The 15,845-nt window shown below is 30.4% G+C and overlaps 2 protein-coding genes across 2 annotated transcripts; one reads left to right on the top strand and one right to left on the bottom strand.

Annotated features, from left to right (window-relative positions):
• The first annotated feature begins 746 nt into the window (after positions 1–746).
• On the top strand, positions 747–7,508 carry LOC108552076 (uncharacterized). The gene is made up of 7 exons (XM_017906474.1): positions 747–2,899; positions 3,043–3,173; positions 3,276–3,334; positions 3,412–3,605; positions 3,684–4,133; positions 4,273–4,395; positions 4,880–7,508. The coding sequence occupies exons 1-7, from the start codon at positions 747–749 to the stop codon at positions 7,506–7,508; spliced, it is 5,739 nt and encodes a 1,912-aa protein (XP_017761963.1).
• A 755-nt stretch (positions 7,509–8,263) lies between these two features.
• Positions 8,264–13,977, bottom strand: LOC108552075 (hemocyte protein-glutamine gamma-glutamyltransferase; the record flags this gene model as incomplete). Its single annotated transcript, XM_017906473.1, has 7 exons — positions 8,264–8,784; positions 9,101–9,261; positions 10,186–10,476; positions 11,209–11,306; positions 11,992–12,593; positions 13,028–13,254; positions 13,551–13,977. Coding segments are annotated over 7 exons (2,094 nt in total), but the record flags the coding sequence as incomplete, so codon positions are not given.
• Positions 13,978–15,845: the final 1,868 nt, after the last annotated feature.

Here is a 15,845-nt window from a genome sequence, read left to right as displayed (position 1 = left end):
ATTAAATAATAATTTACAACTTCTTTTCTATTTATATTCAAACTTTATGTCTTCTATTTTTTGAAAACAATTCCGAATATTTTATCTGCGATTAAAGGTATTAATAATTAATTTTATAACTTTTAGAGTTGCTGTGGATTCGTATAATAGTAATGTGATACTTTTTCACGCGACATCCGGTGGTCGTGATTTATATACTTCCGGAGAAAGACTATATAACTTAGATTTTTCTTACTACGCTATACTGATAATTTAGAGGAATGCGTTTTATGTTTTGATTATATTTTATTATATTAAGTAGAAATACGTTTCCATCTAAAAAATGTAATGTCATTGTGTCCTGCTATATCTATTATTTTACTATATTTTTATTTACTTTCATTTTAATATATTTTATTCTAATTTTCAATTTCGTGTTGCATTTTATGATACTTTAGAATGCTTTAATGCTCTGTTATATTATACTATATGCCTGTACTATATATTCTAATTTTAATATATTTTTTATCAATACAGAAATACTGAACAAAAATGAAAATCACATTTGCTTCGCAAATGTTTATCCATTCTAAATCTGGCTAATTACAAGGAACATTTGAAAGCACATATGACATTCCAAAATTTAAATTAACCCTCACATCTCGAAATTATGTTCGTCACAATACAACATATCTACTGATATTTCCTTTATCCTTTCCCTGGATTTCTTTGCAATGTTGTAATATTATCCGAGATTCTTTTTTACAATGTTAAACAACAAGAATTGTACACAAAATGGAGAGTTATTGTACGAAGCACACATGCTGCAAGAAATTTTGAAGATAAATGAGCTACTGACGAAACAGGCTTACTTAAATAACGAAGAACTTCGTAGTAATACTAAAGTTTCACCTAAGAATTGTACTAAAACTTCAATGAATCAAGATAGTCGTTATGCGAAAAGATTTAACGACGAAACGCATGAAACACATTTCGAAATGACATCAAACAGTGTCTTATCACTGCAAGGAGTAAATATTTCTTCAAGCATAACTGTGATAAAAATGCATTCAAAGACAACGTTAAAGAAGACAGAATCAAAAAGTAGTAAGTTTTCTGAGGCTGATGCTTCCTCGAGAAAAAGCCTAACGCCTTCTAAACATTCTTCGAATAAAAACAATGATGGTTCAAAATTGAATGTCGAAATCGATGATGAATTAGGCATTCTTGATTTATCAAGTCAGAATAAATGTGTTAGTTCTACTTTAAAAGGGAAAGGAACTAAAATTTTGCCGACGAGGACACGAAACGTCGAGGACAGAGATATAGGTGTTGCTCCTTTCAGTTGTCCTTTCGAATTGGTGGAGATTTACTCGAGCAATAAGGGAAGAAGTAGCAAGAATGACTTATGTCTAGACTTCGTTGACATAAATGATGAGACAAATTCGACAAGAGTTATACCAAAGGAAGATAACTGTGTTATTAATTCCACACCGATTGCAGATTTTATGAAAAATGATATAATGGAATTTAACGAAGCAAAGGCTTTAGATAAAGCTCTCATATCTACTATGAATGAAACTGAAGCCAATAGCGATGCAAATTTGATTACCATCTTCGAGGCAAATGAGAAAATGTATACAAAGAGGAATATGGAAGAGATAAATGGAAAAGTCGATATTAAAAGATCTGATGCATCTCGAGAAACACAAAAATATAATAGAAAAGAATTAGATGATTCGTCTATCTATGAAAATGATATTGAGAAATCTAAGTTACAAGAATCGTGTATCGGAATTAATAATTCTGATATTATTGAAAACAAACACTTTTTAAAACGTACTGCGCATGCGAATAATATCGTTTCAACGAACAAAGATAAAAATTTATCAACAACTAGAAAAGGAAACGACTTTAAGGAATGTCAAAACATTGATTTAATTCCTTGTTTAGCAGAAGCAATGAAGAATAACGATACTCCTCTAATTAAAAAGAAATGTTCTTTAAAATTAGATGACTTAATAAATAATACATTAACAAATGAACAAAAAGAAGAAATTTTAGCTATCAAAGACAATTATGAGGAAGGGCATCGAGACGTTGATTCAATTTCTTCTCGGGAATTAAATATTAATAACACTCAAAATTCCTTCACGAAAAATAATTCTTGTACTACTAAAAACACAGATATTCTCAATATTGATAAGCATAAGATAATTTCTACCAAAATAGAAAAAAGTTCCTTGTCTTTATTCGAAGAAGAGGATTACGAAATAAAATGTCAAAATGTCGTTAATTTAAATAATTCGCATCAGTCAAGTGTATCTGATAACAATACATTTAATCAATCTTCCATCAGATCCAGTGAAAGTAAAAGTAACATTTCAGAAACGACCTTCCAAAATGGAACTGATGCTTTTAGAAATTCAAACAGCATTTTATCATTGAGAAATATAAATCATTTAATAAAAGGAAAATCGAGCTATGAAAAAAAAGATATGAATATGGAATCGACGAATGATAAGATCAAGATAATCATTGAAAAACGTGAGAATAAGGAAAACGATATTAACATGGATGCAATTGGAGACAATAGTAATCATTCGTGCAATGAAAATATTCCATTATCGATAATAAAGAATAAAAGGGGAGAAAACCAAAATTCTCGAGAATTTTGTAACGATATTACTAGGCTCAAGATTCGAGACGTTAGGAATGGAATAACTACACGAGAATCGATACAAAATAGTATTAATTATGAAGATATAAATGTGTGTAAAATGTTGACGAAGATCCATGAAGAATTGACTTGCGATTGGCACAAAATGGAACGTCTTCAAATGAAATTACAACTCACGGTTACAGTAGAGTCTGTCAACTCGATGATGATGTTACAATTATTGGATAAAACTATAGCTAGGTATAAGATAATGAATAATTTGTATTTTTTATTTTGGAATTTTATTTTTATATGGAATGAACTTAAAGTAAATAATCAACTCAAAACACTTCTGCTTATGCTAATTCCACTTCTTTAACAGTTTTAAAAATTATGTTAAACAGATGCAAGAGTTACATTCACGGTTCAAATGATTGTTACGAAGCTGAATTGGAGATTGCCAAACTTTTGTCAAAATATATCGTTGAGTTGACGAGAATCGTAAAAGTTAATAAAGCAACATTGGAAGACCAAGGTTCGTATATTTACTTTCTAAAAGCAAACTTGATAATTTCTTTTTATAATTTACAAAGCAATTAATTGTATATTTAAAAAAAATATCAAATTTTTATTACAGAACGACGTGTTGACCAAAGACAATTAGAGTTGCTACAAGGGCACCATGTTGTCCAGAAGGTACGGTTTAATATAAGATAGAGTAATATTTCTTAAAATTATTTTTACGTATAAATAATAATTTGTAACAAATTTAGAGAAGTCTCTTGAATGAGATAATTCTGACTTCAAATTATTGGGCGAACGAAATATCTTGTTTAATCAAAACTATTTCATGTTTGGTGAAAAACGTAATTGCCGATAACGAAGAGAAAGAGAACGTTAAAAATCTAGAAAGGTATAAGACGATGCAGCGTCGAATAGTGAACAGTTTATCTACTAACGGTACCAAGTAAGTTTTTAAAATATTTGTATAAATATACAAGAATACTATATATAGATTAAGTCTTAATACCAACAAATATTTTAGGCAAAAGAGTGGAACCGTTCGATCACGAAACACGAAACCAGATCTTGTAAAAAAGGAAAGTACTATTGAGACTCAAATGTCAATGGTTCCAAATCCCGTTAATCCCTTGAGACAATCCAAATCCAAAATTCCTACAAAGCCCTTACATTTTGCAAGAGGTTTGGAAAAGGATAAGCATCTAAATGAAATATACACTGTCGATAAAAAAGTTACCGACAGCTGTCGTTATTCAGATCGAGGGAAACTACAAAAAAAAATGTTGAACATGAATTCAAATCAGTACAAGCAATCAGTTTCTCGTCAGAAACACCGTGCTCCCTGTAATCAGCAACCGGTTTGGAGGCCAGGAGGTGCAGCAAAAATTCCTACTTCGAACAGTGCAATGACGTTGACTCATAAAGGACGCCCAGTGATGCACGTTAAAGAAAAAACAAATACGGAAAACTCAAGGTACATAATAAATTTGTTACCACACAGCAGAAAATGTAGAATAAACAGATAATCTGTAACCTAAAGATGACTTGCAGCTACTGCACCTTTTATAAGTATCTTAATTAGTCTGATATTTTATTGAATGTTGTTTTATTAGAACATCTACGCATAAACGAGGATTTTCGATGGACCATATTCCTACAAAGAAGAATCTTATGAGTGTCGAGAAAACTATTGAGGATAATGGGAAACGAATGGCGAAATTAGTCAGTTACAATACGTAAGAATTTATAAAATATTCTTTTACAATTGCTATTGAAAATTAAGCTTAATTTTTTTTTTATATATGTATAAGAGTCTGTTTTCTTAAAGAATTTACAAAATTATAAATTATCATGATAATAATTTACTGTGACATTTTTATGATAAAAATTATAATCCTTATTGTCCATTTGTATCATCATTACGTATTTAAATTTCCAGATCTTCAAGTATATTAATTGTTTAACGGTTTAATATACTTGAGGAATGCTTTTAACAATGTTTGCTTATGTAACAATATAATATTATATAATAATAGCATAATAATATTATATAACATAAAACCTAGTTATATCTTTGACATGAAGCGACTTTATTAAATGATATCAATTGATATTTGGTAATTTTTTACACACTATTAGAAATTGAATGCTATATACACATAATTAATAATTAATCAATTAGTACAAATATAGCAACATTAAATAAAATTACTCATTTAGAGAAAAAAAACGTGGACCAGAGGCAATCGATTTAAAAAGGAAGCCCTCATTTGAGATGAAAGATATTACGCCGAGTTCAAATATCGATAATTTCAAGGTAGAAGGTAAAAGAAGTAACACGAGCTTGAAAGCTAGTCCTATACCGAAACCAAGACCAAGAATATCACAACCTCTGACAAAAACCTACAATAACTCCTTTTCCCGTAGTTCAGACCACTTGAACACACAAAATTATAGAAACACACTATCGTGTGATGCTATTAATCAAAAAAATCCGAAAGAATCAAAAGTTCTGCAAGCACTGGAAGAAATTATTAAAAATACATCAGAAAAGAATGAGGACAAAAACCCTGAAAATTTCACGCATGATAATCAATTTCAAAATGAAATACATTTTATTTCCTTTAAAGAACCGCAAGAATCGATCACAGTTAAAGAAGAAACAATGAAAATCAATGAAGAAGAGCCTACAAAAGACATTGTCTCTGATCAATGTAAAAAAAGTCAATTAAATATCAGTGAAAACTGTCAGGAAGGTAACAAAGTGATGGAGAATTTTTCAGAAAAACAATCAGTTCCAATTATATCGAAAAATAGTATTTCAGTTTTAAATATTAATGTTGGAGAGGGTGTCGGAAATACTGAAGTAAATAAAAATTTTGAAGATTTTGAGCCAAAGAATCATTCCAGCTTTATTTCTGCAAGTGGAAGTTGTATTGTGGATTTTAATTCGAGTTCTGTTGATACGATTAAATTGGAAGCTTCGAATTTCGGTGAGACTTCCGTAAATTCTATTTCTTCATCAGTTAAATCTCAAGAGGACAATGAAAAATCTAAGGAGAATAATACTTCTCAAAATTGTGATCTCGATTTCAATGAAAAACAACAGAAATACACAGAGTCCAAAATTGTTAATAATCTATCGCTTGTTAAAGGAAAGAAAACAAAAGTTAATTCTCATGCAGTGTCATTGAGTATGTTAAAAGAATTTCTTTCTGACCAAGGTATCGATGTTGACTTAGTGAACAAAGCTGAAAAGTACTTGAAGGACAAGCAGAAAACGCACAAATGTTTGAAAAAGAAATCCATCAGCTTCGCTGATATGCCTTCTGGAATCGAATATGATCAACATGTTAAAGCAACTCTGAAAAAAGAAACTTGTTGGAAGCGAAATTTAGGGACAGATATCGAGAAGTCTCAGGTAGTTTCTGATAACATTAAAAAGAACTTCAACGAGATTTCTTTGCAACCTTTACCAAGAATGAAAGATATTTTAAAACGTACAATTAAAAATAGTAATAACGCTTATTCTCAAACTGGTGTTCCGTGTAAAATATCTAAAGGTTTACAAATTATTCCTGAGAATGATACTTCAACGGTGATCAAATCATTAGGTATGGAGACGCAAACGGAAATAGTACAAAGAAATGTTTGTACGATGACGGAGTCTCTTCCTGTTCATGACAGTTCTACGGAAACCGTAAAAATTTATTACGTTTGCAAGTCTGTAGCTACTGAACATGTGAACGAACTTCATGAGAAAAATCCACAATTCCTCGAAAATAACAAAGACCTTTTTTTAAAGGATAATTTCCATAAAAATTTCGAAAGCGTTTTTGCGAAGCCAGTTATAGCATCTAATTCCATCAACACAGAGTCTAAAAATGTACAAATGGATAGAACTGATAACAATTCATCAAATGGATGTTCTGGAGTATTTCTACAATTGTTAGATCACATGCAGAAGGAGTATGAAAAATCTTTAAAATTTAAAGATGACTTCATGGATAAATTGCATTTTGACGAATTAAAAACATCATTAAAGACTAACCGTTTGAATTTATCTTCTGAATTTTTAGAAAATACTTATTTTACTGACAATACAATTAAAGAAGAAGTCCAATCTCCTATCAGAGCCGTTTCCAGTGAAATATTGGCGGCCATTCAAGTAACTGCCATTAGAGCTCAAAACGTGTACAAAGATATCGATATGTACAAACGAAAATTGAAGAAGAATTTGAAGAAACGAAAGAAAGAAACGAAACATGAAAGAGAGATTAGTAAAATTTCTAAAACGTGTAAAGGTGAATCGAAGAATATATCGAGAAGCAATAGTATAATTAAAATCATTATGCAAAAGACTAACGATAAAGAAAATGATATTAATGATGTGTCAAAAGACATATTGCAAGGAGAAGTTACGTCATTTTTGAGTGAAACTTCTTTCGATTTCAAGAGAGAAGTGGATGAAAACAATTTTAAATCTATTGAGACGATAAGTGTCGTCTCTGATGTAATGGATCGTAAAAAAGTCGAATTAAATATTCCAAAAAAATCATTTAGCGTCAGTGTGCTAAGAAAGGCTAGATCCTTAACAGAAAATTTTGTAAGTGAAATTGGTAAATTTGAAAAAGTCAAGTTTGTACAGAAAATGTCAGGTAGCAGTATTCATAAATCAAGATTTTGTAGAAACAAAAAAAGAAAAGCTGTGGCTGTGGATAGACAAGTTTTAGTTCAATTCTCAAGGAATAATTTATTGACACTGGTTTATGCTATCGTGTGTTCTATCCTGTGCTGTATTGTTTTCTGGTGTTTACAGTTAACGATTACCTGTGACGTTATCTTCTGATTTATGTCGTCCTTGTGTATTTTGTTATTCGTTTACATCGATCTTTCCTTATTTAAGTTTGTAAATGTTGTGTCGTTGGTTTTCCATTTATATTGTGTTTTATATTTATATTTTTAATACGTGTAATGTTCTTTTCGTGGTGTTTTATTATAGAATAATTTTCGTTAAATATTTATATTTTGTACATTTAAACTATTGTTAATTAAAAAATGTAATTAAAAAAAAATTGACCAATTAAAAAATTAGATTACAAAACATTTAATTAGTATTAAATGAACTTTATTTAGGTAAGATTTAGATAAGCTAATTAGGCAAAGTGGAACTATGCAGGTAACTTTTTATTTGCGGGAGAACACAAAGAAATTTAAATGTCATTATTTATAGACATGTTATCAAATATACAAATTTATGATTACAATTTCATGTATGCGGCAATATGTATTACGTTAAATAATTCACAAAATCCAAAGTTTAACAACTTATATTTCAAAGATATAAATATTTAAACGCATTAAAAGACTAATGCATTAAGTTTTGTAATAATAACACTTTTTTTATTGTTATATGCATTTTAAACTTACACAGTACTATATAATTGTAATATCAACATAATTAAAAATAATGATAACATGGAAAATGAAACTGATAGTATTGTTCATATTATCTATAATTTTCATTCATCAAAATAAAATAACAAGTATGTATGTCAATTCATCTTAGGTTATACTTATATAACTCTACGCTATTTCCTTCCATTATATAATTGTACGCGGTCTGAAGCCGTGTCTGAAAACGAATCACGTAATTCAGATAGCTATACATTTCAATAACGAGTCAGACGTTTTTATAGATATCATATAGTCATCGACCGGAAAAGGAGTACTTTTACAATGCAAGAGTAATGAGTCAATGAATTAATACATCATGAATTAATATCGTATGTTATCGATTTGTAATGAAGATGAAAACCTAACGAATTAAAAAAATTTTATTCGTCCATGTCGTAAACGTCAACAGTGGTGCTTCCTGTGACATCCACGAGTTCTTTCGAAGTGAAAGTGGCAATGATCTTCTGGGATCCAGCTCTTTGAGGAACCAGTTGATGTTCCACATAAACATCTTCTTCTGGTTCGACATCTCTAAATGATAGAGTCTTATTTTTTGTTAATCCTGGACCAGCATAATTAAATTTACAGTCTGTTAATGTCTTTTGCAAGGGATTCTTAAAACTGAGGCTGATGGTCGATGGCCTTCCCACCATGGGTTCATCTTCGATCTGAAAGATATTGAAGAACATTAGTCGATGGAATCATTAATTGGTAACGGTATGACAACATTTTTTTCTTTAATTAAATTAACAGTAGTTTTTGTTAATGTACATCTGATCGAAGTATTCAATTTCAATGTATCATTTGATCAGTATAAATATTGAAAATTTTATTATTATACGTAGGATAATTGATTACTGAAAAAATTTCATTGCCAAAAATAGGAGAAAACAAATAGAAAGGTAGGTACTTTGTTATATACGTATTTTGTTTGAATTCTACGTGAATTTGTGTTTAAGGTATAGTAACGATCGGACGGTTTACCTTGATCACGATATTCGGCTTCAAGACCTGAAAGTCATCTTCATCGGCCCAGGTCTGTTTAGTCTCCACAACCGTGCAAATGCAATAAAGTTTCATATTGCAATACTCAACGAGTTTGTCTAAATAATCGTCGGCCGTGACCCTGAGCCTCAACTGTTCGCCTAAGAAGAAAATAAACGTGACCGAATTGAATCACTAGGAGCATAGCAAATGGAATAGTTAAAAATATATCCGAATACTAAATATATTTAAAATTTTGGTTTATAAGTGAATATTGGATTCTAAAATAACATCATCAGAAAAAATTCGATGAAATTTGTAGCTGAATAGAATAATTATTATTAATAGAACATGAACTCAGTTTTAAAGTTGCCTGCTCAAAATTTATTTAGTATGAGTGGTAATCAAAGTCACTATTACCACTCAAAGTCACTACACGTGACTATAAAAGAATTACTTTGCTGCTATTATAAATGAAACTTGATATATCAGTAGTACAGCTTGCTATCCTGTAATATTTATCGATATCGAACAAATATAATTGATAAATTATTTTGAAGAAACAAAGGAAAACACTAACTCTCATGTAAGTACATGTATAATAGTGAAATGTATAAATTAATAACGACTTAATGATCAAAGGCGACACTTATCAGTTTTTTACAGAATCAACAAATTATAAGTTTAGAATATATATTAAAATGCTTGATAACAGCGTATAAAAGTGCAACACATAATTTTTAAATAAAGCTGCTGGTTTTAGATACCACTATTTAGATTAATCACGGTTGTCTTTTTATCAACTTAAGAGAACGTGAAGATACAGAATTTTTTATTTCTTAGATATATTACACACAATATTTTCAGTATATTTATTTTTCTTCGATCATGTTTAAGTTAACTGAGATAATTACAAGTAGACAAATATTTTTGATCAGTAGTACTTTTTTAAGTTTAATGGGAATCTTTAAGAAATGGTAAAAATCTATATTTAAGTTAAATAGAAATTTAGTTGGAAATAAAATTGAAATAAAGATTTTATGTTCAATAAAAATTGTTTTCCAGATAAAAATCAGTAAACTTACTGGCATGTGGTTGGAGATTGAAGGTACCATTTGCCCTCTTTACCAGGTGTGCCTTGATTCCCGTATAGTACACGCTACCAGCGGACAGGACGGCTTGAATACTACGCATCTCATTTGATTTATTCTTCATGTTCACTATAACTGCAAACGGTTTGCCAATTTTTACTCGTTCGATTTCCACAAGATCGAATTCGACATCTTCTTTCGCCGGTGAGGGTAAGGAGTAGAATCTTTTAGCGAGTTCCGTACTGCGTACTGCTCTATACAGTGTCAGTCGCTCGACATCCGATCCTTAATGAAAAATTGAATGAATCGATAAATATTATCGTATGATAATATTACCATAATATATACCATCGTATATGATATCGATAAATATTAAATGAGTATTAATAAAACAAAATATTTAGAAATTTCAAATATATAAAGTTTCATGAACCGTACTGTTAGGGATAACTGTATCAATATATTAATTTATTGATTATTATTAATTGAAATACGTGGCTATATAAAATAGTAACATTAAATAATTAATACTGAATAATTATAGTGTAAAAGTAAAATTCATAAAGTGATTAATACAAACGTTCATAATCATACACAAACTATGAAAATTGAACAATTCATTTGAAAATTGTTTAAAAAATTGGTAAAGTTAAAATGATTCAAATGAACTTTGATAATCAAAGTTTCATCTGATTTAAAGTTCAATGAGTTTCATTGTAAGAGTTAGAAGAGTTCGTTGAGTTTAAAAGTTTAAGTAGATATAATGACTAAAGATTCGTAACAGTGGTTGACTTTTAGATCAGGTCCATTTAAAAATATGTATCGTCTTAGTCATACTCATTAATTTCTGTCATACTATATATATTTATATATTGATATGTCTAATTTATTCTAGCTTAGCGTGTATTTAATCTAGAATATTTTTATAAAATACGGACAAAATAATTAAAAAATATATGTAATTTACATTACATATAATATAATTTACAAAGTAGTTAAGTATCGATTCATATTTACCTTCTTTCGCTTTGTATAAGGACGTTATGTCTTCTCTATCTCTGTCGCCATTAGGATCGAAAATCCAAGGTGCTTTCGTCAAGATCATCCGCCCAATGCTAATAAAAAAAATAGGTATTCATTAAAATTTTTAGTAGTTATTATTTTTTAATAACTACGTTATTATATTTTACAATATATAGTATAAAATTCTTTTTAAAAGGAAAACAGCACATAAATTACGTATAATACAGCTATAGTAGTTTTCTAATTTACATGTCGTTTTCAGATTTCTTCCAATATCTCCATAGTTTGTCGTCTCTTATGCTAATTCGATATACAATACATATGATAATATACGATAATGTTCCTCTTCACGACATCAACGTCAAATTTACCATTACGATGATCAAAATCAAATCTAGCAGTATAGGATGTTTATTTTGTAATTAACGACTCTTACGACACCGGTGATGTCGTTAACTTGTCATTTGTTGTTAATTTTCATCTTTTGCAATGTTAAGAATGCGATTTAATCGCTGGAACTTCTGTTGTTTTTCTATTTTTTAATATATTTGTTTAGATTTTACAATTTTTTTGTCTTTTTTATTCTATTCGTTTTATGCTAGAATAACGACGTTACAGCTTCAACCAAAGGTATCTTGATTTAAAAAATCAGTGTCAATTCTCTCCTACATGTCTAATACATAATTCAAAACATTCCAAACATTCTTCAAAACTCTACTCCTCTGAACATCCACACTTCCTCGAATTCATCTTTATGCATCACTAAAGAATACCTACTGATACTTATTGCAGTCGATTTTCCGGTACCCTAACTCGCTTTCGGAGTCTTCCATCCATCTCATGAGGTCAGCGTTTACGGAAGCCAGCATAAACGTCACGTCATAATTATATCCGACAACTCCTTGTTTAATTGCCTCAACGGAAGCTGGTCCACATTGATAAACACCTTCTGATGGTTCTTGTGGAGTAGAATCAATAGCCTGCCAACCACCATAGCCTGCAGGTAAGTCTGGCCTAGCCATCCAGACATCATTCCAAACGTGATAATTCCAGATGGAATCTTCGCCGTCTAAATTATTTGGATCGTAATCTAACTCCTCGTTGGCCAAGTTGTAATAACGGTCAATTGAAAGCGAGGCATTTGCATCGTGGGCTGATACCAAGTTCGACACCACTCTGGATGGTATACCGAGAGCACGACAAACAGTGGTCACGACACCAGCGAATACCCAGCATTGGCCATATTTGACGGATTCTTCGGTCTCCAAAAATTGCTCGAGGATCGGTACACTTCCGGTCCAAGCTGCTGGCGCAGTACCATCGGCATAATCGCCGTCCCAACGACCTACGACCACACCTCTGTCGTCGTTGGAGTTTATCTACAGTAGGGAATAAATTTTATATTGGACGAATTATTTGGATAATGACAAGTAAGTATATGAGTCAATTTCAATTAGTTAAAATTCATTGAGTTATATCAGTGAATTTCTTTTTAATTCATTTTTGAAATTGTTGTAATCAAAATATAATTGTTTTTAGGTACCTGAAGAATGGAACTAACAAATTATTGAATTGGAAACTTTATTAGAGAAATATTATATAATTAAAAGAATAAATTAATATAAAATGAAAAATGAAAAAATGAAAATGTCAAAATGAAAAATTGTACAGTAATAACACTAATAATATTCAATGGTAATGGTATGAAATCTAAAAGTCAAGTGTATTGAAACCAGGTAAAGAACTGAAATATGTTTATACTCTAATAAATTAACGTAAATGTAGGCTACATAAGTATGATGGATTAACTTACGATTCTTGAAATAGCTCTACACATTTGAACCGGATCTCTTCTGGAATCAGCTTTGATAGCGGATCTTTCTAGTAACAACTGGCAAGCTTTAAGTACGCAAGCATCAAATTGACCGAACACCCACTCTCTGCCACGTGAACTTCCCCATGGACCAACCCATATTTTTCCAACATCATTCAAAACGTACTCATCCAAAAGCTGCTCGTCCTCCATATATACTAGATCCTCTGAAATTTGAGATGTTAATACTTATATTAATATTTTGAAATTCAGTGTTTATAAATGTTCTTTAATAAGTACAATTTCAATTCTCCACAGAAAAATTCTTATCAATTTTTTCTTTATTACTACAATACAAAATTAAACTCCATATTTTCAAGAGTTCAATACTATTCAGTATTATATTCCACAATTAAATATGCTAGTGTAAGTTTCAGACTTCTTTTTAAACTTTTAAAATATTATATCTTTAATCTGTTCATTATTAATCATTAGCATAAAACACTTTATCATAACGTCATACCTTTCATCCACGGATTAAATAACAGATAGATATCCTTATCGTAATTGTAAGTATTCGGGTGTCTTTTGCTTCCCACGATGGTAGTCTCTACATTCAATTGCCATACACCAACAGGGCTATCAATGGGACTTCTCACTTCTACGGATAAATCTACGCCATTGAGACCTACCATACGTACACCCCATGCCTCTAAATCGGTTAGGTAACTATCTCTAAGGGTAATAGTGTTCACTCCTCTAGTTCCCCTTAAAACATTCGGATTTGGTCCAAAATTGAATAGCAATCTAACGATGTCTGTTTCAGCTATATATTCTCGATTAAATCTCAAGGCGACATTAAACGACTGGCCTCTTCTTAGGACAGCGGTCGGTGGATCAAGGTGTACCAATTCGTAATTGATGGTGTGGTGTGCCTTCGCATTTTCTTTTTCCGAGGACATTTTAATGGCTTCGATGGAGTTACTCTTAGCTGTGGAAAACATCATTAAAATGATCTATGAATGTGGTTTTGTATAGACTAGTCTATTAAATGTGAGTGTGAATTCATGAGAATTTGTAGTTAGAGAAAGAACCTTACGTTGAGATATATTTTATAATAATTCTTAAAATCATTGTACCAAATTATATTTTACAATTTACACATTTTCTCTTTCTCTAGAATTTTATTTCATCATTTCATACAACTTATCACACGTTTATTTTGTTACAAAATTTTTTGAATTATTTATGTTAACTAAATTAATTTTCATTAAATAAATATTTGAGAAATATTTAAGAAATATTTGTTTCCTAACGATAGGTATTTAATCCAATCGTAAGGTAAACTTATAAAATATTTAGTTTGAAATAAATTAATTTAATTAGTCAGCAATTTACTGATAATCCAAGTGATTCATTCAATTTTTAGTGTAACACGAGCTGCTGAAAGAGATAGTGTAGTTATTCATCGTGGAGAAAAATCTGGTATTACCACATTCTCTAGAAATACCTATGTTCTCATTCGTAGTACGTATATTGAAGATTTATATATCGCTTTCATTCATACCACAATGTGTAATACACTCATGAGTGTAAGTTTGCAGGAACTATTCTTCACGAGAAATCCCACGAGATCTTACCCATTAATAATCGGAATGTAACAGAAAAATGACAACGATGACAATGAGCTTTACGTGGAAAAAAAATTTCTCTGGTACAGCGACATAGGTTTCCTGTTTAAAAGAAATGTCACCATAAACGATCAATGATTGCTTCTCAAGAATTTTCACCTTGTATAGAGATCTACGTTCGTATCGAATTCTTGCTGTAATGGTTGCAAGAGTCTTAATTCTAAGAAGTTTTGAAGTAATACCTATTGAAACAATTATCATATAAATATTATATAATTATCTTGAATACGAGAAAAGCGATATTTGGTGGAACGAGTGATGATCCAATGTAATCGAAATACGTAACTGTTCGAAGGTGTTTAAATTACATTTGCAGCGTTCTCGATACAAAAATAACTCTTGCAGATGTTTCAAAGCACAATCTAAACTTGAAATATTTTCACTGACAATAAGTTTGTTAAACTTCCTGAATTATTACGTTTTAAGTTCTAACTAATATTTTAAAGTAACTAGTTAAAGTAACTGTGTTTTAGAAGACATATCTCTAAATCTTTCAGCTCCTACGATATTTGAATAATTTATGAATTTTAATTATAGTTTATTAATAAGGTTGTGAAGTATTATATAACATTTATTAATTATTCAACGTAATAAAAGATAAATTTTACATAATCTTGTATGAAAAGATTTTTGCAGGTTCAGTTTCGAGAGTGACTACAGGAAAATTTCCAAGAACGCATGGCAATGACGAAAGTATAATGGTGACAAGGCCTCACGCATGGCGATGAAATTGTACCCAAATACCAGGCGCATTTTCAACTGTAAGGTGTCCCGGAATTTACCTTTGATTCATCCAATTGTTGCATAAATATCCGGGATCGAACTCAGAGCGTGAGCCGCCTCACGAACGGGCTGTTTCATTCCTGGATGGAATCAGTAACTCTCGATAGTGATTCACTTTTCAGTGTAATTTCACGTTTTCAAGAGCATTAAAAATATATACGATAATCTTCTTTCATGTTATAAAGACTTCACGAAATATCTCAGTGATAGAATATAATCTTTATATGGTTAATATTTTTAGATGTAATTTTAAAGTATATATTATATGAGGAACGTAATTAATATATATAGAAAGTAATCTTTGCATAGATAACATTTTGAGTAAGAAATTTGAAATATATATC

Source organism: Eufriesea mexicana, unplaced genomic scaffold, assembly GCF_001483705.2.
Source record: "Eufriesea mexicana isolate 0111107269 unplaced genomic scaffold, ASM148370v2 scaffold5473, whole genome shotgun sequence".
In the NCBI taxonomy this organism is placed as follows: domain Eukaryota; kingdom Metazoa; phylum Arthropoda; class Insecta; order Hymenoptera; family Apidae; genus Eufriesea; species Eufriesea mexicana.
This window is presented reverse-complemented; position numbering and strand designations above follow the sequence as displayed.